This window comes from Salvelinus fontinalis, chromosome 24 (genome assembly GCF_029448725.1).
Source record: "Salvelinus fontinalis isolate EN_2023a chromosome 24, ASM2944872v1, whole genome shotgun sequence".
NCBI lineage: Eukaryota > Metazoa > Chordata > Actinopteri > Salmoniformes > Salmonidae > Salvelinus > Salvelinus fontinalis.
In genome coordinates this window covers 26,667,741-26,695,442 of record NC_074688.1, presented here as the reverse complement: position 1 = coordinate 26,695,442, position 27,702 = coordinate 26,667,741, and the positions used below count along the sequence as shown (strand labels likewise).

General features: G+C 43.4%; 3 protein-coding genes and 1 non-coding gene across 5 annotated transcripts in view; 2 read left to right on the top strand and 2 right to left on the bottom strand.

The window, feature by feature from the left end:
* Nucleotides 1-6,289, top strand: part of LOC129822602 (TLC domain-containing protein 2-like) — a 45,339-nt gene extending 39,050 nt beyond the window's left edge. The window contains exon 5 of the mRNA XM_055880964.1: nucleotides 129-6,289. Coding sequence (XP_055736939.1) covers nucleotides 129-370 — 242 coding nt within the window. The 3' untranslated portion in view covers nucleotides 371-6,289. The remainder of the gene's footprint in view (nucleotides 1-128) is intronic.
* Nucleotides 1-11,643, bottom strand: part of aifm4 (apoptosis inducing factor mitochondria associated 4) — a 72,978-nt gene extending 61,335 nt beyond the window's left edge. Inside the window, exons 1-2 of the mRNA XM_055880919.1 lie at nucleotides 11,341-11,643; nucleotides 9,274-9,393 (exon numbers count right to left, since the gene is read on the bottom strand). Coding sequence (XP_055736894.1) covers nucleotides 9,274-9,355 — 82 coding nt within the window. The 5' untranslated portion in view covers nucleotides 9,356-9,393; nucleotides 11,341-11,643. The remainder of the gene's footprint in view (nucleotides 1-9,273; nucleotides 9,394-11,340) is intronic.
* A 62-nt stretch (nucleotides 11,644-11,705) lies between these two features.
* Nucleotides 11,706-26,841, top strand: LOC129822595 (uncharacterized). Of its 2 annotated transcripts, none has more exons than XM_055880946.1 (4): nucleotides 11,706-12,394; nucleotides 12,946-13,091; nucleotides 19,153-19,200; nucleotides 21,994-26,841. In XM_055880946.1, the coding sequence occupies exons 2-4, from the start codon at nucleotides 12,956-12,958 to the stop codon at nucleotides 22,806-22,808; spliced, it is 999 nt and encodes a 332-aa protein (XP_055736921.1). In that variant the 5' UTR covers nucleotides 11,706-12,394; nucleotides 12,946-12,955; the 3' UTR covers nucleotides 22,809-26,841. The 2 variants fall into 2 exon arrangements, with proteins under 2 accessions (XP_055736921.1, XP_055736920.1); XM_055880945.1 differs by having other exon boundaries at nucleotides 11,709-12,394; nucleotides 12,941-13,091.
* trnat-ggu (transfer RNA threonine (anticodon GGU)) lies at nucleotides 24,477-24,546 on the bottom strand. The gene has a single exon. It is a non-coding gene; the product is annotated as a tRNA-Thr (tRNA).
* Nucleotides 26,842-27,702: the final 861 nt, after the last annotated feature.

The following is a 27,702-nucleotide window of genomic DNA, read 5'->3' as shown; positions in this document are numbered from 1 at the left end:
ATACAATTGTTAGCCCCATAGAATTACATATATAAATACATGTGTCATTTAATAGGATCTCTGTTCTGTGTAATTTAATAGGATCTCTGTTCTTAGTGCTGATAATGACGAACAACATATTATTCCAGGTACCTATGTGGTGTTCCGGATCAACACCCTGGCCTGGATGACCCGCTGGCTGGTCCTGAACCGGGACAACATCCCCCTGTTCAGCTACACAGCGGGGAGTGTAGGGCTAGCCATTATGACTGCAATGAATATAGTGCTCTTCTACCGCCTGCTGAGGTCTGACTTCCTCAAGAGTAGTACACCCACGCCCACGGAGTGTAAAGAGAGTAGAGGGCAAGGAGAGGGAAAGAAGGAGACGTAGGAAGGAAGGGAGGGAGGGAGAAGAGATAATGGCAGAGATTGTATAATGGCAGAGATGGATGAGATGTCCTTGAGTATTCGAGAGGGTGAGCAGGATGTATGAACACACGTACGTACACACACAGAGAGATACATAAGACATCTTGTAGCGAAGCCGGGAGCGCGAGGATGTCAGTCACATACAAACAAACACACACACATATAAATACACACTTTGTGGCCAATAGACCTTGCACCTTATGCCTGTACTCTACTTAAGAGATCTGACCAAATACACTTCCCCAGCTCTTCTGTTTTGAGGTACAGGCGTTTACAATTCACACACACAAGGTCCATTGAATGATAGCCAAAAAGAAGTGACACATCTATGAAATAATGTGTGTGTATATATGTGTACTGTGTGTGTGTGCAGGATAATGTGCTCTACTGTACCTTAGAAAGTTTGGGTTCTCACCCAATCGGTCGTGTGTGTGTGTGTGTGTGTGTGTGTGTGTGTGTGTGTGTGTGTGTGTGTGTGTGTGTGTGTGTGTGTGTGTGTGTGTGTGTGTGTGTGTGTGTGTATAGTCAAAAGTTTGGACACACCTACTCATCCAAGGGTTTTTCTTTATTTTTACTATTTTCTACATTGTAGAATAATAGTGAAAACATCAAAAATATGATATAACATGTATGGAATCATATAGTTAAAAAAAAGTGTAAAATATATCAAAATATATTTTAGAATTTAAAGTAGCCACCTTTTGCCTTGATGACAGCTTTGCACATTCTTGGCATTCTCTCAACCAGCTTCATGAGGAATGCTTTTCCAACAGTCTTGAAGGAGTTCCCACATGTGGCGCACTTGTTGGCTGCTTTTCCTCAGCGGTCCAACTGATCCCAAACCATCTCAATTGGGTTGAGGGTCGGGTGATTGTGGAGGCCAGGACATCTGATGCAGCTCTCAATCACTCTCCTTCTTGGTCAAATAGCCCTTACACAGCCTGGAGGTGTGTTGGGTCATTGTCCTGTTGAAAAACAAATGATAGTCCCACTAAGTGCAAACGAGATGGGATGGCGTATCGCTGCAGAATGCTGTGGTAGCCATGCTGGTTCAGTGTGCCTTGAATTCTAAATAAATCATGACAGTGTCACCAGCAAAGCACCATCACACCACCTCCTCCATGCTTCACGGTGGGAACCACACATGCGGAGATCATCCGTTCACCTAGTCTGCATCTCATAAAGCCACGGCAGTTGGAACCAAAAACCTCAAATTTGGACTCATCGGACCAAAGGACAGATTTCCACCGCTCTAATATCAATTGCTCGTGTTTCTTGGCCCAAGCAGGTCTCTTCTTATTATTGGTGTCCTTTAGTAATGGTTTATTTGCAGCAATTCGATCATGGAGGCCTGATTCACACAGTCTCCTCTGAACAGTTGATGTTGAGATGTGTCTGTTACTTGAACTCTGAAGCATTGATTTGGGCTGCAATTTCTGAGGCTGGTAACTCTAATGAACTTATTCTCTGCAGTAGAGGTAACTCTGGGTCTTCCTTTCCTGTGGCGGTCCTCATGAGAGCCAGTTTCATCATAGCGCCTGATTGTTTTTGCGACTGCACTTGAAGAAACTTGAAAAGTTCCTAAAATGATCCGCATTGACTGACCTTCATGTCTTAAAGTAATAATGGACTGTCGTTTCTCTCTGCTTATTTACATTTACATTTTAGTAGACGCTCTTATCCAGAACGACTTACAGTGGAGTGCATTCATTTTTTATTACATTTTACATACTGAGACAAGGATATCCCTACCGGCCAAACCCTCCCTAACCCGGGCGACGCTATGCCAATTGTGCGTCGCCCCACGGACCTCCCGGTTGCGGCCAGCTGCGACAGAGCCTGGGCGCGAACCCAGCCCAGCCTGGGCGCGAACCCAGAGACTCTGGTGGCGCAGCTATGCAGTGCCCTAGACCACTGCCCCACCCGGGAGGCCTGCTTATTTGAGGTGTTCTTGCCATAATATTGACATGGTCTTTTACCAAATAGGGCTATCTTCTGTATACCATCCCTACCTTGTCACAACACAACTGATTGTCTGAAACGCATTAAGAAGGAAAGAAATTCCACAAATTAACTTTTTAACAAGGCCCACCTGCATTCCAGGTGACTACCTCATGAAGCTGGTTGAGAAAATGCCAAGAGTGTGCAAAGCTGTCATCAAGGCAAAGGGTGGCTACTTTGAAGAATCTCAAATATAAAATATATATTTGATTTGTTTAAATGTATTTACATTTTTAAATCCCTCATCAATCTACACACAGTACCCCTTTAATGACAAAGCAAAAACAGGTTTTTAGATTTATGTTTGAAAATGTATTTAAAAAAAAAAATGAAAGACCTTATTTTACGTAAGACCCTTTGCTATGAGACTCAATTGAACTCAGGTGCATCCTGTTTCCATTGATCATCCTTGAAATGTTTCTACAACTTGATTGGAGTCCACCTGTGGTAAATTCAATTGATTGGACATGATTTGGAATGGCACACCTGTCTATATAAGGTCCCAAAGTTGACAGTGCATGTCAGAGCAAAAACCAAGCCATGAGGTCGAAGGAATTGTCACTCTGACAGTGACAAATTTCCTTTGTGGAGATGGGAGAACCTTCCAGAAGGACAACCATCTCTGTAACACTCCACCAATCAGGCCTTTATGGTAGAGTGACCAGACGGAAGCCACTCTTCAGAAAAAGGCACATGACAGCCCACTTGGAGTTTTCCAAAAGGCCCCTAAAGGACTTTGATTCTCATGATTCTCTGGTCTGATGAAACCAAGATTGAACTCTTTGGACTGAATGCCAAGCATCATGTCTGGAGGAAACCTGACACCATCCCTACGGTGAAACATGGTGGTGGCAGCATCATGCTGTGGGGATTGAGGGAAAGATGAATGGAGAAAAGTACAGAGATCATTGATGAAAACCTGCTCCAGAGCGCTCAGTACCTCAGACTGGGGCGAAGGTTCACCTTCCAACAGGACAACGACCCTATGCACAAAGCTAAGACAATGCAGGAGTGGTTTTGGGACAAGTCAATGAAAGTCCTTGAGTGGCCCAGTCAGAGCCCGGACTTAAAACCGATCGAACATCTCTGGAAAGACCTGAAAAAAGATGTGCAGTGACGCATCAAACCTGACAGAGCTTGAGAGGATCTACAGAAAAGAATGGGAGAAACTCCGCAAATACAGATGTGCCAAGCTTGTAGCATCATACCCAAGAAGACTCAAGGCTGTAATTGCTGCCAAAGGTTCTTAAAGTATTGAGTCTTTGGTCTGAATACTTATGTAAATGTGATATTTCCATTTTTTTATTTTTTTATACATTAACAAAAATGTATAAATCTGTTTTTGCTTTGTCATTGTGGGTTATTGTGTGTAAATTGAGGAGGGAAAAACATATTTAATCAATTTTAAAGTCTTACCCTTTAACGTAACAAAATATGGAAAAAGTCAAGGGGTCAGAATACTTTCAGAATGCACGTGTGTGTGTGTGTGAAATGTCTTACAGGTTGAGGTGCAAATCTCATAACACTGAGAAAGAAAAAATATATAAATACTATAGGGAATCATTGAATCCAACACCTGTGTCTTCTTGAACATGTTATAAACATGTTGAGTAAAACTAGCACTAGAGTCGAAGACGTTTATTGGCCAAGCCTTATGTAAACTAAACACCTGCTACCTCAGAAGACTGTAGCAACTGCATCTGTTCGTAACATGAGTATTGCTATCTATTTTGTAAGGGTTCCCATGAGGCGGCGCACAATTGGCCCAGCGTTGTCTGGGTTAGGGGAGTGTTTGGCCGGCTGGTATGTCCTTGTCCCATCGCGCTCTAGCGACTCCTTGTGGCAGCCGGGCGCATGCAAGCTGACTTCAGTAGCCAGCTGTACGGTGTTCCCTCCGACACAATGGTGTGGCTGGCTTCTGGGTTAAGTGAGCAGTGTGTCAAGAAGCAGTGCAGCTTGGCTGGGTCGTGTTTCGGAGGATGCATGGCTCTCAACCTTCGCCTCTGCCGAGTCCGTACAGGAGTTACAGCGATGGGAGAAGACTGTAACTAGCAATTGGATATCACAAATTTGGGGAGAAAAGGAGTAAAAAGCACCAAAAATAAAACAAACAAAAACAACAACAAAAAAGGGGCGTGTTGGTATTTCTCAAAACTGTTTCACATACTCGTAGATCGTGTTGTTTACCAAACAACAAGGTTCACTTCAGATTGAGGTCGAGTTGAATTTTGTGGAAATTAAACTAAAACAACATTGCCCTAAGAAACAGCAGCTATGTTTGCTTTCTCTCCCTCACACACACACACAGGCACACAGGCAACGGCTGCTATGTTAGTCCATTTGGAGCTTGCTCATTAAGTCGAGTGTACCTCTCAATACTAGGTCCACACAGTCACCATGACAACCGAGAGAGCCAGCTCTTCCCATACACACCAGCTAATGACATCACTAATGACATACAGGCCATTAGACTGGTATCTGATGACTGACATGGTTGGTGGTCATTGAAGTGTCATTACAGAGTTGGCCTGAAGGAGGCAGAACACTCCTTAGAGGAAGGATATGGGACAGGTGAACTGATCCTGGATCTGTGCCTAAAAGTGCAACTTCTACCCAGAGCAGGGATGGGCAACTCCAGTCCTCAGGAGCCTGATTGCTGCTACACTTTTTTCCCCAGCTAACATGCCTAACTCCAGTAATCAACTAATCATGATCTTCAGTTCAGAATGCCATTTGTTTAATCAGCTGTGTTTGGTAGGGATCGGGGAAAAAGTGTGACACCACTCCGGCCCCCGAAGACTGGAGTTGCCCATTCCTGCTCTAGTTAGAAGTTGCCCATTTAGGCACAGATCCAATATCAGCTACCTGTCCCATATCCTAGATCTGTGCATAAAAGGGCAACCTCTACCTAGTATCCATCATAACATTACAGACCATCGGTAATATTGCGCTGAAGTTTTTCTAACAAGATGTATTTCTATGTTTTGTTCCAGTTTTTATTTAAATTTTTTTTTTTGTATATTTGTAATTTATTTGTACTCAAAAAAAGTTGTGGATTTAATTATCAAGGATGAATAAAATTATAAATATGGTTAATGAACACAGTTTGAATAATATTGTATATCCCTTTAGAATAATTGTTGGTTATATTGGAGATATATGGATTGATAGTGGTATCTACAGTATATGGTGTATAAGCTGTTGGGCCAATGAGGGGTTCTTTCTGTTTCCCTGAGTCTAGAACATCCATGAGGGTCTTTTGAAAAGAGCTTATTCTTATTTGCCTGTTGATTCTTTTGCTCTCTGACCAAACACGTCCACTATTGAAGGGGTGGCCAGTCTTACCCAGCAAGGGCTGCTTCCAGCCAAGCAGTAATTCTACTTGACCAATTCTTCATGGAATACTATGATTAGAATAGCAAAATTAGATGACCCTACCAATGGCAACACACTGCTATACTGTACCACTATCAACAATGAAAAGACACTAATGATGTTTGATATGAAGCTCATTAGCAAAGCATAATTAAAAAGCTTGTTTCAGCTGCTTGAATAGACCTCCCAAACATCAGACAGTCAATGAACGGCTGAAGACTATTCTACAAAAACAGCCATGATTTGTTTCCATTCAGAAGTTTCTTTTATTGCGATAAGACTCCTGAATGAACTTCAATAGTTTACAACATGTATGTATGTACTATATTTGTTTCTTTTCGAGCAGATTAACCTTTGGTTGTGGTGGTGATATCTGAAGTACTTGCATGAACTTGTGAGCTTTATATTGTGGATCATGTGTCCTGTTTTGTAATGATACGACATACTGTTATTGCTATTTGCCATTATAAATGTAAAGTACCATTGTGACCTAGTTGGTTGGTAAGTGTCTGTATATTGTTGTAGTCTTTTGTAACCACATGATGTAACTTTGGTAATGGAGGTTGCGACAATCCTAACAGTGTTGCATAAATGGTGAGCCGAAGCCGAAAAACGCGAAGTTGGTCGATCCTCGTCGAGGGAGGCGCTGATTTTTTGTATATGACAGTAAAACATTTTTATGATGACCAAAAAATGTGTTAGCATCTTCAATTCTTGCACATTTTCGAATAAATATATTTCATCACTCTGTTCACGCAAATTTGCCAAACTGCTAAACTTGGAACCAATCAGAACTCCCATACATACCCATCCACTACAAGACCATGGTACTTGCCTACAGAGCAGCAAGAGGAACTGCCCCTCCCTACCTTCAGGCTATGCTCAAACCCTACACCCCAACCCGAGCACTCCGTTTTGCCACCTCTGGTCTCTTGGCCCTCCCGCTCAGCCCAGTCCAAGCTCGTCTCTTTCCTGGCACGCCAATGGTGGAACCAGCTTCCCTATGAAGCTAGGACAGCAGTCCCTGCCCATGTTCTGAAAACATCTGAAACGACCTTTTCAAAGAGTATCTGTCTTAAATAATTCCTCCCCCTTCCGGAACTGACACTCGCACTTTACTTTTTTTTCCTCCTGACTTTGCTCATAGATACCTTATTGAGGAACAATGTACTTAATATAAATAAATATCTGTTTTTGAGTGCACTTGAAATATGCAGCGTGCAATACGAATTGTCTCGATCGTATGAAGAGTTAACTCCGTTGACCATTTAGCCAATTTATTGAAAGCAAGCCAATGTGACAGTTTAACGAGCCTAGCCAGCTACCGTATATGTCAATTTGCCTGCTCAGAAGGGTAGTGTTTCATTAGCTATCGCTCTGTCAGTGAATTACATTTTTTTTATAATGTTTTGATATTTTGGCATGATTAGGCTACAGTGGTGATTTTTTGCATGTAAATCTTGGTGGGGCAAACATGAATTGTACGATAACGGTGATAAACGGTGCCCACAAACTGTTAGGGCCTACATAAAGCTGTCCCAACAGCAGAGCTTTCTTTTCAGCAACACGGAGTGAGTCCTTACCACTGCTACACCTGGCTATCAGCAGAGGCTTGTCTGGCTTGTCTAGCACCATCTTTGAAATGCAAGAGAAAGGTCCCAGTTCCAGCCATCACTCTGGTTGTAATTCCGATGGTGTCCACAAGATGGCAGCAGTGTATGTGCAAAGTTTCATACGGATAACTTGAAGTATGAGCGAACTACATTACATTTAGTGTGAAGTCACCCAGGTATATTTGGGCAAATCGTGAAGGAGACATTTGCATTCATATTACATTTTTATGCAAGAATATCGTCAAATCTGTATACTCTGATTTAGCTTTTCCAGTATTAGTAACCATATTATAAGTTAAACATTTGCAAAACAACCAGTTTTCATAACTTCATAACTCTGAATAATCTTATAATTTTTGTCCAAAAGGAAAAGGCATGATGTCGCAAAAGGTAGGCAGCTACATTTTGAGACAGATACAGGGTTTCCGGATACTCCCGTAAAGCCCAGCTCATTGGCTATCTAGCTAGCTTTGTTTGACCCCGATTGGTCAAACAAATTTGACCAAGTTAAAGTCAATCAAGTGAAGACCGCCCTCGTCATCGGCGTGCCATGAAGGCGTCGCTTACTGACCAAATTTGGTGTCCTATAGGATATACTACACCCCTAATGATATAGTGAAGTCTGGTTACGTTCTAGGATCTCTGAGGAATACATACAAATGTGATTTGACTGGTTGAAACAACGTTTAGAGTTAGATTTTCACAGATTTCTTTCTTTGCAAATTGAACGAGTGGAAATACAAAATCGATCGTGCATGCTATATGGACCTTTTTAGGGTATGAAAAAGGATTTTATCTCACAAAACGATACTTCATGTTATCTCTGGGACCCTTTGGATGATAAATCAAATCAAGATTTCAGAATGTAAGTACACATTTCACCTTCAGAGGTGAATTTATCAAACCTATTGCAGTGAAAAAAGTGTTTTGTTGTTAGGAGCTCTCCTCAAACAATAGCATGGCATTTTTTTCGCAGTAATAGCTACTGTAAATTGGACCATGCAGTTATATTAACAATAAATTAAGCTTTCAGACGATATAAGACACTTATATGTACCGACATTTGTTGTTTCTCTAGAATCTGCGATCATGACAGAAGGCGCTGCATGATTTACAACTGTCCCTTGGACAGGACGCCTATCCATTATACACTGCTCAAAAAAATAAAGGGAACACTTAAACAACACAATGTAACTCCAAGTCAATCACACTTCTGTGAAATCAAACTGTCCACTTAGGAAGCAACATTGATTGACAATAAATTTCACATGCTGTTGTGCAAATGGAATAGACAAAAGGTGGACATTTCCTATAATCCTATAATTTCCAAAAGGTGGAAATTTCCTATAATTTCCACCTTTTGTCTATTCCATTTGCACAACAGCATGTGCAATTTATTGTCAATCAGTGTTGCTTCCTAAGTGGACAGTTTGATTTCACAGAAGTGTGATTGACTTGGAGTTACATTGTGTTGTTTAAGTGTTCCATTTATTTTTTTGAGCAGTGTATTATTTGTTCAGCACTTTTGAAATGTACAGCGACAGAATTCAGAACATGGGTTATTCTTACAGTATTCTCCCTGTTCAGAACCGTAGGATAAATAAAGGTGGCATATAGCAGACAATGAAAGCTATTACAATATTCAATGATTACATTTGTCTAAAACAGGCTATAGGCTACATGTGCACCACCAAGTCAGAACAGTAGGCAGAATTAAGAGGGGAAAAAAGACCAAATTATTAGGGTGAGGCACATGGGCTACTAACAGCTTACCACACATCATACACTTAGTATTGATTTCTTAGCAACAGTATACATATCTCCCTGGCATACTACATCATTTATGCAGAAGCAGACAATACATTTTTGGACTCACCTTGTTGTGCTGTGCTCACTTGAACAGGAAGGTGGCGCTGCGGTCCTTCTTGTGTGCAGATTTTGTCATCAAAGTCTGGCATTCTCTGGATTTATGGTGCTTTCAAGACAACTGTGAACTCTGAAAAAAAAACAAGGTTGAATCATGACGTCAGTGATCTTCAGGTCGGAGCTCTAGAAAGAGCCTTGAGTTTCCAACTTGGAATTCCGAGTTGGATGACCGTTCAAAACATATTTTCCCAGTCGGAGCTCATTTTTTCCCTTGTTCCCAGTTGTCTAGAACTCACTGAAGATTTCTGAGATTTCTCTCAGTTCCGATTTTCCAATTGTTTTGAACAAGGCTGAAGTCATGCTGGATTGACAGCATGGCCAATGTATTCAAACGTTTCTGGCCCATGGTGTTGAATGTTTATCCTTTTAAGCTTGGAAAAGAGACTCTTAAACCCAGACATGAACCACACACCCACTCCACTGAATAACAGGCTAGTGATTGTTTTGCAACGCTTGCAGTTAGCCACTGATTCCTTCCAAACCACTCATTGTTGAATTTGTGATTTCCAACTTGTTGTGTAATGTTTATGTCCAATGGCCGATGAGCACTGATATGTTTTATCTGTAATATCTCTTCATATGACAAGGATTGAAAAGGATATGCCAGTACATTGTCTATGTGATTCATGATGATGACTTGTCTAGCTTGCTAGCTAAGATTTTGAAAGTATGATGTTGACATGATTAGTACAATCAAAGCTACGGTAGATATAACGTGATTTGACGTAATTTTATCTGTGGTCAATGATCTTGATCCTTCTTGGATGGGCACTTCTAATGCAACTCTATGGCAGCACCCTGTAGAGCTCTCCCCTTAGATCTTGCGGTGACGTAGTGTCCCCATGAGTGACAGAACATTGAGCCAATCATGGCGCAACTAGAAAACATTACCAACCCCTAAACAGGTGGGGCTCTGCCAAAAATAAAAACATGTAGAGAAAGATGTGTGTCATGTATGCTAGAATGGAAGTTTAAAAACTACAGCTGCATATTAGCCAACACATATTTTATTTTACAAGGCAAGTCAACAAATGTTTATTCTCAATGACAGCCTAGGAACAGTGGGTTAACTGCCCTGTTCAGTGGCAGAACGACAGATGTTTACCCGGATTTGATCTTGCAACCTTTCGGTTACTAGTCCAACGCTCTAACCCATAAGCTACCTGCCGCCACATATAGCATACCTTGCAATACAATCTTCTCTAAAAACAGCTGGGATGCCCAGCGAGCAAATATAAAAGTATTTTGAAGAAATGTGCAAGAATTAACATAACCAACAAATGGAAATGTGTTCAGGAAGATAATTGTATTTTTTCTTCTTTTTTTTGATGAATTGAGGGTTTGTAATTAATAAGACTTCAATGTATGTTACTTTACAGTAACAGATATTTTGTATTTTAATGAAAATAAAAAACATAATATTGAAACTATTTTGTGTATTAATTTCATTAGTGGGTGCAGATGTTTTGCCATCATCTTTGAGGCACCAGTGACTCAATATCAAAGCCTGATCTCATTGACTAGACATAACATAGTAAATGTACATCTGTGTCACTCAAATTAGTATGCTATAAGTTACGTTTGGTATGGTTACATAAGACAGATGGTTACTTAAGGCAAAAACAAAAGTACGGTGGTTGGTCGGGGTAGGTGGGCATATAACGCGAACAAAGGTTGCGAGTTTGAATCTATTTAGTAACTTTTCAACTACTTACTCCTTTTAAGTTACTTTGTAACTACTTAACATGTTAGCTAACTCTTCCCTAACACTAACATTAACCCTTTTAGCTAACCCTTCCTCTAACCTTTATCCTTTAACCTAACTCATAAACTTAACCCTAACCTTAACCCCTATCTTAGCTAACCTTAGCCACCTAGCTAGAATTTATAAGATATCATACATTTAGAAAATTCAAAACATATTGTACAGTAGGCAAATTCGTAACATATAATACAAATTGTAAATCGTAACATGTCATGAAATGGGTGATGGACGTCCAAAAAAAGTAATACATACCATACGAAACCTAACATACTGTATCATGCTAAATGGAGTGTCCCGGATTAACATACAGAATAATACTAAATGCTCTGAGACCAGGTTGAATATCAATGATTGACAGTCTTAATTATTGGCCAATTAAGCCTCATTATTGTGCTAAATGTTGAGAAAAAAAATTAAACGTAGATCATTTCCATATAGACATAAGAGCTAGGCCTATCCATCAAGCCTAGCAAGACATTGCCACGCCCCATCAGGTCTGAAATGACTGTCAGATTGTCTCAGGGTGACGCATGTCAAGAGCAATGTCCCTGTCCATGGTGCTGAAATTGGGCTGGAATTTGCCGTGCATATTCTCAAAGTAGCCCATATGATTTCGTAGGAACCCTGGCTGGGATAAACAGGCTTTGGTGTCACCCCAACAATTATCTAACCAAAAGTACAGTAATTTTAACATTCATAATAAAGACTATCCTGTCCTATCTCTGCCTTCGAACTACTGCTATATCGATCCTGGCAAAAGTCGATGTTGGATACGGCCAATTTTTTCAATAAGCTGCATTTGAGTCGTACGATCATCTCGCGTGTTCCGGTCACGAAGTCTTGTTTTCATCATACGACAGTAGACTACTGTACCAGCTGAACCCAACAGACGATGGAGGAGAGGGAGGCTGCGACTGTCGAAATGTATCGTGCTCCGTTTCCATACGTTACATCCTACTTGCTATGGTGACCTTGTTATGAGTATTTTGGCAATAACTGTTACTGACGCAGCGAGATGGTGCAGCAGTAATGAAAACCTATTTATCCTGTTGTAGCCTCCCAGGACCGTTATGCGATGCATCGCTGATTTTTTTCTGTGTACAGGCTATCATCTTTCGTTCTTGATACAACGTTATCGCCTGCAAATTATGTTGAATTGATCTCAATTATTGAAAGAATATCCTAAATGATTTTGGAACATTCCTGGAAAACAATCATGTATGGATCGAAGAACTTGTTTATAGATCTTATGAATTTCATATCGTAATTCTTTGGGACTCCGTTCGACATTATATAAAATAGCACGGTAAGCATGGATCATTTTCATAAAATTGCCACATCTATTGAGTGTATTGTAGGCATGTAGGAATCTACTGTAAAATTGAATTTAACTGGTACTAGGACTTTCAACATACTGTAACCTACCAAGCATATTGCGTTGGTTCATTCCATCTCTCTATTGGTGATCAATATTTTTTTTACCGCATGACCACAATGATGACCTCATACACACTTTATCTTACCTGACATCATCAATCATTGTGTTTTTATTTATTTATCTTAGAATAAATTAAGACTAGTGTTTCTCTTGTTGTAATGCTATTTGAAAATGTGTCAGGTGATATTCTAAACTGCATTGTAACGTAAGATTAAATAATGAACCTACAGTGAAGGTAAATAAAGAAGGGGGAAAGATACTGCAAATGCATCATTACACAGACACACACGCACACACATATACATTTGGAATACTTCCTTTTGTTATTGTTCATCATTAGTAGCAGGAAATCGACCCTTATACACATGCAGGTATAATGTATATTAACGCCCTCTGACCCTGTTCTCTGTGCAGGACAGGTGTGTCATCATGGAACCTACAGGCTCCACCTTGGACATGCAGATGGAGAGTGTTGAGAGGAGTACAGTGTTTCTCAGACAAGAACATCTCACCCTACTGCATGGCCTACACCTGGAGATCCTGTCCTTGCAGAAACGATGTAGCGGTGAGTCTATACATCACACACACACATGCACAAATACCGTATGCACACGTGTGCAAACACACAGAGATCAAATTAGACTAGTGGAGTAGACAGTGACCCTCTTTACAACAACAGTGTTACTGCCAAGCCAAGCAGAGGCAGACCTCACTGCAGAACACGATGTAGCCAAGAAGGCAATGAAGCATCCCTATGGATGCATCCCTTCTCTTCCTCTCTTCTTTTCTGTACTCGGCTCTCCTGTTCAGTTAAAGGGCATCACCACACGGTGTTGTGGTTTGACTGACAGACTAGGCCCATACACTGCAAAGATGCTAAACCCATCAAATTTTAGATACAAACACAATGTAGCCTAGTCTATCAGCACAATCAATTTGTTTTCTTGAGACTATTAACTTTAACTTGAACAGAGCAGGTTTATCTCAATAAATGCTACAGCCAGGGTCTCTGATATTTTAGTCTTTGTCCTTGAGGGCAACCCAAGCATGGCGTCTGTCTGTGCTGACTGGAGAAGTGCTTAGACTCCACCCAGCTAAACATAATCAGTTTAACTCAATGTGATTACTGTATGTCCAGTCTACACAAGGCCCTAATCATCTCTGTCTGAACTGTCTGCGATCAAGCTAATTGCCAGACTAGACACAAACAAACAGATTGGACATTCACTGCTTCAACAGCACTACAGTTATGATTAAGGATTAACATGGGTAACAGGGAACCCGGGACTGTCCTGGGAACACTTCACATTTCCCGAGAAAATAAAATGTAAGATCTGGGAAATTACAACATTTTGCCTCAATGTTGGCACCAATGCAGGCCCTACACATGCACAGCATCAGATTGGCAAAAATTAAAATAGCACATTATCCAAAGAAGTTGTCACATGGAAACCTTTAGCCTAGCACATTTACTTCACACAAAGTCGCCTTAAATTCAAAGCGCACGCATAATTGACACTGCCGGACTGCACATCGACACAAATGCAGTTAAACCCTACAGGAAACCTCTACAGTTGGCCTAAAGACTATAAATGAACATGTGCCTCTTTGAGCTGTCATTGTGAATCTTCAAACAGTCACACATTAGATAGGCCTATACACAATTCACTACATCGGCATCTCTGTCACAGATATGAAGTCTGTTAACAACTCAGAGAGGAATGAGGACAATTCTCCTTTCCTAGAACCTAGGCTATTTTCCTATCCAGTTCCAATCCCACTGAAACACTAAATCCTGACTCCTGTCTTGCATGAAAATTCCGAACTTTATTCTGTAATCCATAGGTTGCATTATCAAAGCCCGTCTCTTGCCTATGCATGTCAAAATACCGCTATAATATTTCCCCTGCTTCTCTGTGCGGTCGCATAGCCTAGCCTACTTGCTGCCCATATGAGGGCTGAGGAAATATTCTGTTGATGACTAGTTTGCTCCGCTCATACAGAAGGTAATAAAGGCCTAGTGCTCAATTTAAAATATATATATACAGTACCAGTCAAGAGTTTGGACACACCTACACATTCAAGGGTTTTTCTTTATTTTTATTATTTTCTACATTGTAGAATAATAGTGAAGACATCAAATCTATGAAATAACACTTATGGAATCAAGTAATAAACAAAAAAGTGTTCAACAAATTAAAATCTATTTTAAATGTGTAACGGTCCTGACCTGTTTTATGTTGTTTTTGTATGTGTTTAGGTCAGGGCATGTGTTTTGGGTGGGCAGTCTATGTTATCTGTTTCTATGTTGGTTTTGGTTGCCTGGTATGGCTCTTAATTAGAGGCAGGTGTTTTGCGTTCTCCTCTAATTAAGAGTCATATTTAGGTAGGGTGTTCTCACTGTTTGTTTGTGGGTGATTGTCTCCTGTGTCGTCGAATGTATGTCCCATACGGGACTGTTTGGCTGTTCGTTTATTTTGATGTCGTCTGTTTCCTGTCCGTGAGTTTACGTTTAGTTATGTAAGTTTATGTTCAGGTTTCGTCAACGTCGTTTTCTTGTTTTGTTATTTTGAAAGTGTTTTGTTTCGTGTTGCCATCGTCGTGTTAAATAAAAGGATGGCTTATTTCCTGAAAGCTGCATTTTGGTCTGATGATCCTTCTCTCCTCTCCTCGTCCGAGGATGAGGAGAGAGACAGCCCTAACAGAATCACCCACCAAACTAGGACCAAGCGGCAAGGGAGTGCTCAACAGAGCAAAAAGGACTCCTGGACTTGGGAGGAGATCCTGGATGGTAGAGGACCTTGGGCTCAGCCAGGGGAATATCGCCGTCCCAAGGAGGAGTTGGAAGCAGCGAAGGCTGAGAGGCGCTGGTATGAGGAGGCAGCGCGTCGACGCGGTTGGGAGCCCATGAGTCAGACCAAAAAATTTCTTGGGGGGGGGCACACGAGGAGTGTGGCAAAGCCGGGTAGGATACCCGAGCCAACTCCCCGTGCTTACCGTGGAGGTAGAAGGCGTCGTACTGGTAAGACACCGTGTTATGCGGTAAAGCGCACGGTGTCCCCAGTACGCGTGCTTAGCCCAGTGCGGGCTATTCCACCTTGCCGCACTGGGAGGGCTAGGTTGGGCATCGAGCCGGATGTCATGAAGCCGGCCCAACGTATCTGGCCTCCAGTACGTCTCCTCGGGCCGGCGTACATGGCACCAGCCTTACAGGTGGTGTCCCCGGTTCGCCTGCATAGCCCAGTGCGGGCTATTCCACCTCGCCGCACTGGCAGGGCTACGGGGACCATTCAACCTGGTAGGGTTGGGGAGGCTCGGTGCTCAAGAGCACGTGTCCTCCTTCACGGTCCGGTAGACCCGGTGCCACCTCCATGTACCAGTCCTCCGGTGGCAGCCCCCCGTACCAGGCTGTCTCTCCGGGTTCTCTCTCCTGCTGTTTCCTCCTCTCCAGCGCAGCCAGTGCCTAGACCACGCACCAGGCTGTCTCTCCTTCTCCTCCCTACAGAGCCGTCCTGCCATGACCAGCCAGAGCCGTCCTGCCATGACCAGCCAGAGCCGTCCTGCCATGACCAGCCAGAGCCGTCCTGCCATGACCAGCCAGAGCCGTCCTGCCATGACCTGCCAGAGCCGTCCTGCCATGACCTGCCAGAGCCGTCCAGCCAGGGCCTGCCAGAGCCGTCCAGCCAGGGCCTGCCAGAGCCGTCCAGCCAGGGCCTGCCAGAGCCGTCCAGCCAGGGCCTGCCAGAGCCGTCCAGCCAGGGCCTGCCAGAGCCGTCCAGCCAGGGCCTGCCAGAGCCGTCCAGCCAGGGCCTGCCAGAGCCGTCCAGCCAGGACCTGCCAGAGCCGTCCAGCCAGGACCTGCCAGAGCCGTCCAGCCAGGACCTGCCAGAGCCGTCCAGCCAGGACCTGCCAGAGCCGTCCAGCCAGGACCTGCCAGAGCCGTCCAGCCAGGACCTGCCAGAGCCGTCCAGCCAGGACCTGCCAGAGCCGTCCAGCCAGAGTCCCTCAGCCGGGATCTGCCAGAGTCCCTCAGCCGGGATCTGCCAGAGTCCCTCAGCCGGGATCTGCCAGAGTCCCTCAGCCGGGATCTGCCAGAGTCCCTCAGCCGGGATCTGCCAGAGTATCTCAGCCGGGACCTGCCCCTTGTCCCGGTGCTGCCCCTTGTCCCGGTGCTGCCCCTTGTCCCGGTGCTGCCCCTTGTCCCGGTGCTGCCCCTTGTCCCGGTGCTGCCCCTTGTCCCGGTGCTGCCCCTTGTCCCGGTGCTGCCCCTTGTCCCGGTGCTGCCCCTTGTCCCAGTGCTGCCCCTTATCCCGGTGCTGCCCCTTGTCCCGGTGCTGCCCCTTGTCCCGGTGCTGCCCCTTGTCCCGGTGCTGCCCCTTGTCCCGGTGCTGCCCCTTGTCCCGGTGCTGCCCCTTGTCCCGGTGCTGCCCCTTCTCCCGGTGCTGGCCATTTATTTAGGGGATGTTAGTTTTAGGGTGGTCATTGGGAGGGGAAGACAGAAACGGGGAGTGACTATGGTGGTGTGGGGACAGCGTCCAGAGCCGGAGCCACCACCGTGGTCAACTGCCCACCCAGACCCTCCCCTGGACTTTGTGCTGGTGCGCCCGGCGTTCGCACCTTGAGGGGGGGGTTCTGTAACGGTCCTGACCTGTTTTATGTTGTTTTTGTATGTGTTTAGGTCAGGGCATGTGTTTTGGGTGGGCAGTCTATGTTATCTGTTTCTATGTTGGTTTTGGTTGCCTGGTATGGCTCTTAATTAGAGGCAGGTGTTTTGCGTTCTCCTCTAATTAAGAGTCATATTTAGGTAGGGTGTTCTCACTGTTTGTTTGTGGGTGATTGTCTCCTGTGTCGTCGAATGTATGTACCATACGGGACTGTTTGGCTGTTCGTTTATTTTGATGTCGTCTGTTTCCTGTCCGTGAGTTTACGTTTAGTTATGTAAGTTTATGTTCAGGTTTCGTCAACGTCGTTTTCTTGTTTTGTATTTTTGAAAGTGTTTCGTTTCGTGTTGCCATCGTCGTGTTAAATAAAAGGATGGCTTATTTCCCGAAAGCTGCATTTTGGTCTGATGATCCTTCTCTCCTCTCCTCGTCCGAGGATGAGGAGAGAGACAGCCCTAACAAAATGTGAGATTCTTCAAAGTAGCCACCCTTTGCTTTGATGACAGCTTTGCACACTCTTGGCATTCGCTCAACCAGCTTTAATGGGCTCCTGAGTGGCACAGCGATCTAAGGCACTGCATCTCAGTGCTAGAGGCGTCACTACAGACCCTGGTTTGATTCCAGGCTGTATCACAACCGGCCATGATTGGGAGTCCCATAGGGTGGCGCGTAATTGGCCCAGCGTTGTGTGGGGTAGGTCGTCATTATAAATAAGAATTTGTTCTTAACTGTCTTGCCTAGTTAAATAACGGTTCAATCAAATAAATAAGATAGTCACCTGGAATGCATTTCAATTAACAGATGTACCTTGTTAAAGTTAATTTGTGGAATTTCTTTCCTTCTTAATGTGTTTGAGTCAATCAGTTGTGTTATGACAAGGTAGCCCTATTTGGTAAAAGACCAAGTTCTCAAGAACACCTCAAATAAGTAAAGAGATTCGAAAGTCCATCATTATTTTAAAGACATGAAGGTCACTCAATCCGGAAAATTTCTAGAAATTTGAACGTTTCTTCAAGTGCAGTCGCAAAAATCATCAAGTACTATGATGAAACTGTCTCTCATGAGGACCGCCACAGGAAAGGAAAACCCAGAGTTACCTCTGATGCAGAAGATAAGTTCATTAGTGTTACCAGCCTCAGAAATTGCAGCCCAAATAAATGCACAGAGTTCAAGTAACAGAAACATCTCAACATCAACTGATCAGAGGAGACTGCGTGAATCAGGCCTTTATCGTCGAATTGCTGCAAAGAAACCACTACCAAAGGACACCAATAAGAAGAAGAGACTTGCTTGTATTTTACAAAAAGCCCTTTTTACATGAAAATAATAACCACAGTGGTTATATAGGGTGCAACAGTTCAGCACCTCAGGAGCTAATGGCTTTTCATAGCTGAGCATTCATAGGTTGAGAGAGAGAGTCCTCCACAATCACACGACCTCAAACCAATTGAGATGGTTTGGGATGAGTTGGACAGCAGAGTAAAGGAAAAGCAGCCAACAAGTGCTCAGCATATGTGGGAACTTGTTTACCACTTGTTTTGGTTACTACATGATTTCATATGTTACTTCATAGTTTTGATGTCTTCACTATTATTCTACAATGTAGAAAATTGTAAAAATAAAGAAAAACTCTTAAACTTAAACTTTTGATTGGTACTGCACCCTCAGCACCCCTACTTCCCGTCGCTATGATGGGAACTTTCAGGATAAATATGAATTATTCCCGGTATTGAAACTTGGTAGATTTGGGGGGAAATATTCATCCCTAGTTCCGATCAGCATTAGTATTTAGTCTTTCAATGAGACACATTAGATTGAAAGCATTCCTTTTAATTATTTTTGTAAATTCCTGAAATGTGTCTATTTGTCTCCTAGAATTACTTTTATGACTAATTTCTGTCTCACACATTATTTATTCATGTCTCTGTCTCACTGATGTCTCATTTCTTGTCTCTGTTTTCTCAGAGTTGACATGTGAGCTGAATGTGAAGCCTCCAGGCAAGAGTGAACTGGGTAAGTTCTGTGTCTCTCTTTCTCTCTCTTCCTGCCCCCCTCCCTCTAATTCTCTCCAGGCTTGGCTTTGTGACACTAACTGTTTGTCCTCTTTGGCTCCCCTCCCCCCCATCCCATCCCACCCTCATGGCATTATCCTTCACTTTACCCATCCGCCAAGGGACAGCCCTGTGGTCGACCTCCCCAAATGCTCTCTCCCTTTCCCACTCTCATCCTCAGCCATAAAGGCCATATTCCATGAATAAAACATCACATTTTATGGCTTGATCCGTTACCAGGATAAAAAATGTGTAGGAGGATTGGAATTGGGTAGATTGGCAGTGGAGTGCAATCCACAGTTCATGAATATGAACCATCAGACAAAGGCTGTGTGTGTGCACCTTAATATTCCATTCATGGGTAGTTTGTCGCATTAGAATGTCTAGATAGAAGATGGATATTATGATAATATCATAGATAATTACAGAGACAGAGGGGATGGGAGGGAATGGGTGGTGGAGAGAAAGAGAAAGAAAGGAGGAGTTGGGGGGGGGGGGGGTCATGCCCATCTGCAGCCAATTATAACTAATCAGGACCCCCCTCTTTTTCCAGAGCAGGCTGTCCTTTGCTCTATCACACCACCACAACCCCCTCTCCTCCATCCTCACAAATTGTGGAGGGGTACAATTACAGTCTGTTTGCTGAGACCGAGAGATGGAGGGACGAGGGAGGAAGGGAGGGAGTGGGAAGAATGGTACAGTTAGGGGGGCACGAGAGAGAGAGAGAGAGAGAGAGAGAGAGAGAGAGAGGACGACGAAATGGAGATTAGATTACACAGCATGCAGCATGACCTCACTACCCTGGTCTAGTGGGCGACAGTTGGACAGAGACCAGGAAGAACTACACCAAGGAGGAAGCTGAGGTTACTCAGGGAGGGAGGGGAAAGAGATTGAGGAAGGAGGGGTGCGAGGAGTGGATGGCGGGAGGGGAGAAACAGATGTAGAAAGAAAAATCTGTAAAATAGTGATTGGGATCGAGGGAAGAATTAAGACAGACGGATGGAGAAATAGGTACAGGATGAGACAGGTACAGAGAGAGGGATTAAGAGTGATGAGAGAAGAGAAGAACAAGAGAAAGAGAGGAGGATGAGAAAGGAGATAGAGGAAGGAAGGGCTACTTATATGGATATCAGGTTCCTCCTATTCTAAACGAAATGCAGAAATCCTAATAGAGGCCTAACGAAAATCCCTACTGATAATTTTACAATGATTTCACATCCAAGTTTCAACTAATCACAGCACCTTTTGCTCGTCTCCCTTCCCATTAGTTTACTTTGACCTAATTCTTGGGTCAACCAGCATACCAGAGGCTGTGGTGTAATCCCTCTCCCCTGGCTCAGCTGTCTGAGCTGGGCAGCCTCAGCCCAAAGGCACAGCTATAGCTAGGTCTGACTAAGGCTTTTTTTAATACCCCATTCCTACTGGAGGATTTCACTGTGATGGAGTTACTGTAGCTTTGACTTTGCCCTAAAAGCACAGCAAATGTTGTACACTGATTTTAGACTTGAGGTTAAAACTGGATGCAGTGACGTTATCACAGCCAATTCCTGATGACATCAGTGCAGCCAATTTTGTCCGCTGAGAAAGTAGGTATTATTGGGTTGAGGGAACTATCAGTGTATTACTACACTGAATGTTATGTCGGCCATCAGCCCTCCAAAACAATCACCTTCCTTCCTTCCCTTCCCATCACACCACCACTGCATGTGAGCAGTCTGCCAGTCCACTCTCTTCACTCTCTCTCCATAGTGGGTAAGTGGCAGCAGATGTCACATCATGCCAGTGGCCATGACGCGGCTGGTAGAGATTGGGTGGTGGATACTGGCAGGGATTTGCTCAGTGGCTCTTTAATCTTTTTCCCATATGTGCTCAGTCTTCTGCCTTTGTCCATTCAATCCCTAAACCAACATACCATTTCCCATCTGCCAGATGATTCACAAATGTGCTTTGAGGCCAACTTGGTGATTGAAAGCAGCCAGCGCTGGTCACATTACCTAATTCCATATCCGTTTGACTGAATGGATCATATCCAGGCAGTGTGTTATCTTTCTGCATGTGTTCTATGCTCTGTTCTCTGGTCCTATATCCTGGGGGGTGGGGTTAGGAGGAGTGCTCTGTTCTCTGGTCCTATGTCCTGGGGGGTGGGGTTAGGAGGAGTGCTCTGTTCTCTGGTCCTATGTCCTGGGGGGTGGGGTTAGGAGGAGTGCTCTGTTCTCTGGTCCTATGTCCTGGGGGGTGGGGTTAGGAGGAGTGCTCTGTTCTCTGGTCCTATGTCCTGGGGGGTGGGGTTAGGAGGAGTGCTCTATTCTCTGGTCCTATGTCATGGGGGTGGGGTTAGGAGGAGTGCTCTGTTCTCTGGTCCTATGTCCTGGGGGATGGGGTTAGGAGGAGTGCTCTGTTCTCTGGTCCTATGTCCTGGGGGATGGGGTTAGGAGGAGTGCTCTGTTCTCTGGTTCTATGTCCTGTGGGATGGGGTTAGTAGTGCTCTGTTCTCTGGTCCTATGTCCTGGGGGATGGGGTTAAGAGTGCTCTGTTCTCTGGTCCTATGTCCTGGGGGATGGGGTTAGGAGGAGTGCTCTGTGGGGTCAATATGTCAGCATGAGTAGTAGATGCCCTTCATGTAAATCCTGGCACCTGCTTTTGAGGCTTGTTTTTTTGTCTGAATGTTAGGTATCTGTCTGTGAAGCTCTGATGCGTCCTTACTATTTGATTTGTGTACACTTCTCTGCTTCTGTGTTCGTGTGTTCGTCCTCAGACCTGGCGGAGGAGGAGGAGCAGCTGGAGGCCCGCTGTCTGGAAGTCGAAGATCGCCGGGCCGAGCAGCAGTGCACGCTGGGAGAGCTGTGTAAGGAGCTGACTCACAAGGGGGCGCTGGTTGGTGTGCTGCGGGCTAACCTCAAGGACAAGGAGCGCCACTTCCTGGACGAGCTGAAGCGCCGCAGCCAACGCTCCACGGTGCTCAACACAGAGCTACAGAGGCAGACCGAGGCGGCAGCCTACCTCTCGTTCCAGCTGCACGCTGCCCGACAGAAACTGCAACACCAGCGGCTGCAGCAGAGAAAGCAGGCCCTCAGGGAGAACTGGGAGAATAGGGATCGTCATCATGGGAATCCTCCTGGGCCCCAGTACAGCCAAGCAGCCGAGTGGGACACCGCCATCTTTTCTCCCTTTTCTCCCCAGTCGCCCTCCGGTTTCTCCAATGCCTCCAACACCAGCTCTGCCATAGCCTCCCCTGTGATCAAGCCTAAACGCAGGGGCAGCAGGACCATGTCAGGGCACCAGCTCCGGGCGGAGAGGGCCAGGGAGTGTGTCCCCCAGGAGAGGGTGACGTGCCCTGCAGAGCCCACCGCCATGCCTGACCCAGCGCTGTTCTTCCACCCTCACCGCAGGCACCACAGGTCCAGGGCCAGGCATTCCTACTCCCTGGCCCACAGACAGAATCCTCTGGTGGGGGAAAGAGGGGAGGAGGAGGGGGGTGGAGAGGGGCCCATGGAGCCCCAGGACGGAGCTCCTCCCAGACTGGCAGCCACAGCCACAGCATCACCTGCTGGCTGCTCAAACCAAGGCTGAATAACTAGCCCCACTGTGACCATCCCTAGAAATGCATCATCATCATCACTATCATCATAATTATTGTCATCATCATCATCATCGCTATCCTCATAATCACTATGACTATCTGATTTTATTAATACTGTAAATCGCCCATTGTCCTGCACCTTTATCAAATTGATACTGAGATTAATTTAGCATTGTTGATTATAATCCTATTAACTCTAATTACTGGTATTTAGATGTATTGCTATGATGAACACTTTTTATAATTATACATTTTGACATGACCTGAATTAACCCAAACTTCCAGGTGTACGAACACCCAATGAGGTTGTTGTTACTAATCACTTCACGTCAATGTGTAGAATCATGTAGTTGAATGCATTTACACTGGCGTTGCTCTATATAACGTTATTATGGGGCCTTATCTGAGTGTGGCCTCTTGTGTGGAGGTTAGTTTAACCTATGGCCTGTTGCCATAGACCACAGCACCTACTGTGCAATTACCTTACCCTTCTGTGTCGTTTTAGGGCCAACCATAAATCAACCCTGGGTTGCCCTTGTAGAAAACATTTTCTGACCTCTGTTACGCTGAGTCACAGTTGGGTAGCGTCTGAGCATCTGTGTATGTCCTTGCTGTGAATACTATTACATTTCAGATCTGCATCAGTGGCCTTCACTTGAAAAGTTCCCACATGGCCAAGAGGTGTAGTCATACCGTCATATCCCACTGAATCTTTCTTTATTCCATTGGTCATACAATAGGTAGGCCTACAGCACACCCTATGTGTTATACAATAATTGAAAGTAACATTAGTCCACTGGCCTCACACACAGATCTTAGTGGGTTTCAATTATATTGTGTCTCTGAGCTTTAAAAAAAACTACAAATATTACCAAACACTGATGAAGCTATTGGATGAGTTAAACTGGAGTTCCTGGCATCCTGCATAAATAGGGGGTGGTATAGGTAACCTTCTAATCTAGCAGATGCTTTGCAATAACAGAACCCTTTTGGGTAATAATGCATTGGGACCAGTTTGGCCAGATGCTTCTCTCAGGTTTAGTGAGGTGTGTGTAATACTGTACACAGAGAATAGTATTTCTCTGTTTATTTACATCTGTGGTTTGCTGGCGGTGTTTCACCTTAGGGCTGTGGCTTATTTTATCTCACTATTACTAGTCAAGAAAAAAGGGGTTATTAGGGCCTTCTGGTAGATTTGTCTCTTGTCTCAGATAGCTGAGAAGAGAAAATTCTCATTTTCTTAAACAAAGTGGTCATTTTGGTTATCTACATGGTAGATTCCAAGCTGTGTAGACAGCAGCTGTTGAAAGCCATTAGTTGACGCTATGAAACCAGCCAATGACATTGATTTGCACTTGGCTGACCCTAGTGGTGTAGTGAGAGAATAGCACCCAACCAGATGAAGATGTGTGGTGTCACTTGATCTGAACATTTAACCTAGTCTCTTTTCCTTTTTATTGTCTATTAGTTGATGAAATTGGTGGATTTTACATTCAACATCAGATATTCTTACATTTTGAAACTGTATATCTTGGTAGGTAATATATCTTAACCCTTATATGAATGTACATATATAGTCTGATAATAACTCAATATAACACAGACGTAATCTTTTTAGTAGACACTCTTAGCCAGAGCGAGTACATACTTTTTCATACTGGTCCCCCGTGGGAATCGAACCCACAACCCTGGTGTTACCAGCGCCATGCTCTACCAACTGAGCCACACGGGAAATGTTGTCAATGAGTTATTTAATACAAAATATTTCTTATTAATCAATATAAAATGGAATACTGTAAAAGGTATTAGAAGGATATGTTTTATTATGATTGTTTAACTTAATATTTTTTATGACTTATTTTACTGATTGTTTAATATATTATGTTAATTATATCACAGAATGTTATAAAACTATTGTTATTTTCTGTATTTATCTGTCTATGAGGCATTTGGAGGAGGTATTGTCATGGAATGCCTTGAAGAAGAGAAGATGGGTTGAATTCAGTGCAGACATTTAACATTGTGTTTTTTACAATGTAAGAAGAGCTGCCTCATTACTGAAAAGCAATCAACTTAAACTGTTGCTGGCAACAATTGCTGTCAAGCCTCCCAAAAAATGTCCGTGTCCCATAGGCACAACTTTCTTTTTCTGTGTAGAAAAATGCCCAGATTCATGGTCAAGGCCTCCATAATGGCCCTTAAACCTTAGCCTGCAAGCAAGCAATTTATCATGACTGTGCACTATTTCCTCAGCTTCTGAGAACACATTCCCCATTCAATTTCGAAATGACAGTAACATGACAATCCTCATTGAAAATGTTTATAGAGTACATGTTCTTCTTAGGGAACTAGAAGTTAGACTGTTAAGCTTTCATTTAAAGCACATGTCCTTGGATGATGTTCTTGTGATATACTGTACCTGTGCTTATAGTGGTGTAGGTACAGATGTGGTCTGTGGCTAGAGCCAGCTATGTCCCAAAAATATCCTTACTTTCACACGGACACATTCCACTCTACAACTAAGCAATAAGAACAGAGAAAACTGACACTTCAAATCTTACACATTTTGGACATTGAAATGTGTAAGTGACACACTGATATGATATATCACAGACAAATAACAAATAAAAACACTATCCCTTTATTCTTAATCAAATAGCTAAACAGCTTTGATATACTGTTGAATCAGATTGTGGTGAAAAGTGTCTTATGACAACAATGATGAGCCAAAGAGGCCCAACACAGTTGTATGATGTTCTGCCATAGAGTAGTCCTGCTGTGACTATGCTGTGTAACGTTGCAGCATGGCCATGCACAATTACATAGAAAAAAAACTAAACGTACCTTGTCTGTCATGAATGTTGAAGAACATTATATTTGAATTTACTCTGCCAATTGTCCGTGGGTCGAAATTTTAGACAAAATATCCACAGGAAAGCATTATTAAACCAACTTCGAAACGCGGGTCTCTGTGTGTGGCAATCAATATTTGTCTGCTCGTGACCTAAGGCATGTGCACAAGACGGAATTACACGTACAAGATGCATGCATACAAATGCATGCAAAGTCGTGCCAGGTGATAGAAATTGCACTCTAAAAAGTTGGGTAAATAATACTTTCCTGTGGATATTCTGAAGGACCAACCTCACAGATGACAGCTAGAGTAAGTTCAAATGTAATTGTATTGAACATTCTGGCTTGTAAGGAAACTTTTTTTCAGACTGTATACCAAATAATTGGTATCAGTCTGATTTATTAGGCAAGCCTTGTTCTCCTCTTTCTAAATAACAGGGGAGGATGAGTCTTAAAAGTATTTTTTTGATTCTTCATAGAAAACTCAGATCTTCCCCTTCTGCTCTCCTTGCTTCCTTCTGATCCTTTGAGGAGGCAAGGAGAACAGACACAAGGAATCAAGCAATGACTTTTGAGATCACCCTGGTATCCTCACTTCTATCTTCTATCTGGTTTCCAATTCCACATTTACTAAAATGTTTCTTGATCCATTTACTCACTAGCATGAAGAAAATGAGGATGAGGGAGACATTTGAATGACTTTCTCCTACTGAGTATGTCTTCCATTTTGAGGGAGGAAAGTTTTTTTGTGTAAAAACTCTCGCCATTGGCGCCCAGAGGTCAATCCTGACAGAAGCCGGAGGTCACAGAGGTAAATCCACAGCATTAGTTCATACTAGTGGATTTCACCATCACCGCATCGCGAGACCATGAGCCGGACTCATGTCCACTACATGGGCATTTTAATAAGTATTTATTTTTAAATTGTTTGATATGTTAAGTCTTTTCAAGCAATTAAAAAGCACCACTCTATATGTTCCCTCAGGCATACAACATATGGTATGCAGTGAGACACTCTGAGGGCGCCTCCTCTCAAGACCATGAGGTGTGTTGTGTCATACGGTCCCGTGCTGGGCAACCCCCACCCCCGTCTCTACCGCACTACTATGTTAGCTTGCTGTAGAGCATAGAGCTGTACACATTATTCAAATAAAATGTAGGATTGACTAAGCGTGTCTACTGTGTGTTGTATCTTTGAATGTGTTACCCTGGATTATCTAGTTCGATGACGAACACCAGGTCTGAAATCTACATACATAGATATACAGTAATGTAGATACATAGATATACAGTAATGTACCTACATAGATGTACAGTAATGTACCTACATAGATGTACAGTAATGTACATACATAGATATACAGTAATGTACATACTGTCACGTTCTGACTATAGTTCTTTTGTGTTTTCTTTGTTTTAGTGTTGGTCAGGACGTGAGCTGAGTGGGTAGTCTATGTGTGTTTTTCTATGTTGTGGTTTTGAGTTCGGCCTGGTATGATTCTCAATCAGTGGCAGCTGTCAATCGTTGTCCCTGATTGAGAATCATACTTAGGTAGCCTGGGTTTCACTTTTGAGTTGTGGGTGTTTGTTGCCGTGTCAGTGTTTGTTCGCCACACGGTACTGTTTCGTTCGTTTGTTCACTTCGTTTGTTGTTTTGTATTTTGTAGTGTTCTGTTTGTTGGATTAGCATTAAAATTCATCATCATGAACACTTACCACGCTGCGCCTTGGTCATCCTCTCTTTCACCCGAAGACGAGCGTTACACATACATAGATATACAGTAATGTACATACATAGATATACAGTAATGTACATACATAGATATACAGTAATGTACATACATAGATATACAGTAATGTACATACATAGATATACAGTAATGTACATACATAGATATACAGTAATGTAGATATAGTGCCTTCAGAAAGTATACACACCTCCTGACTTTTTCCACATTTTCTTGTGTTACATCCTGCATTTAAAATTGATTAAATTGAGATGTGTCACTGGCCTACACACAATACCCCATA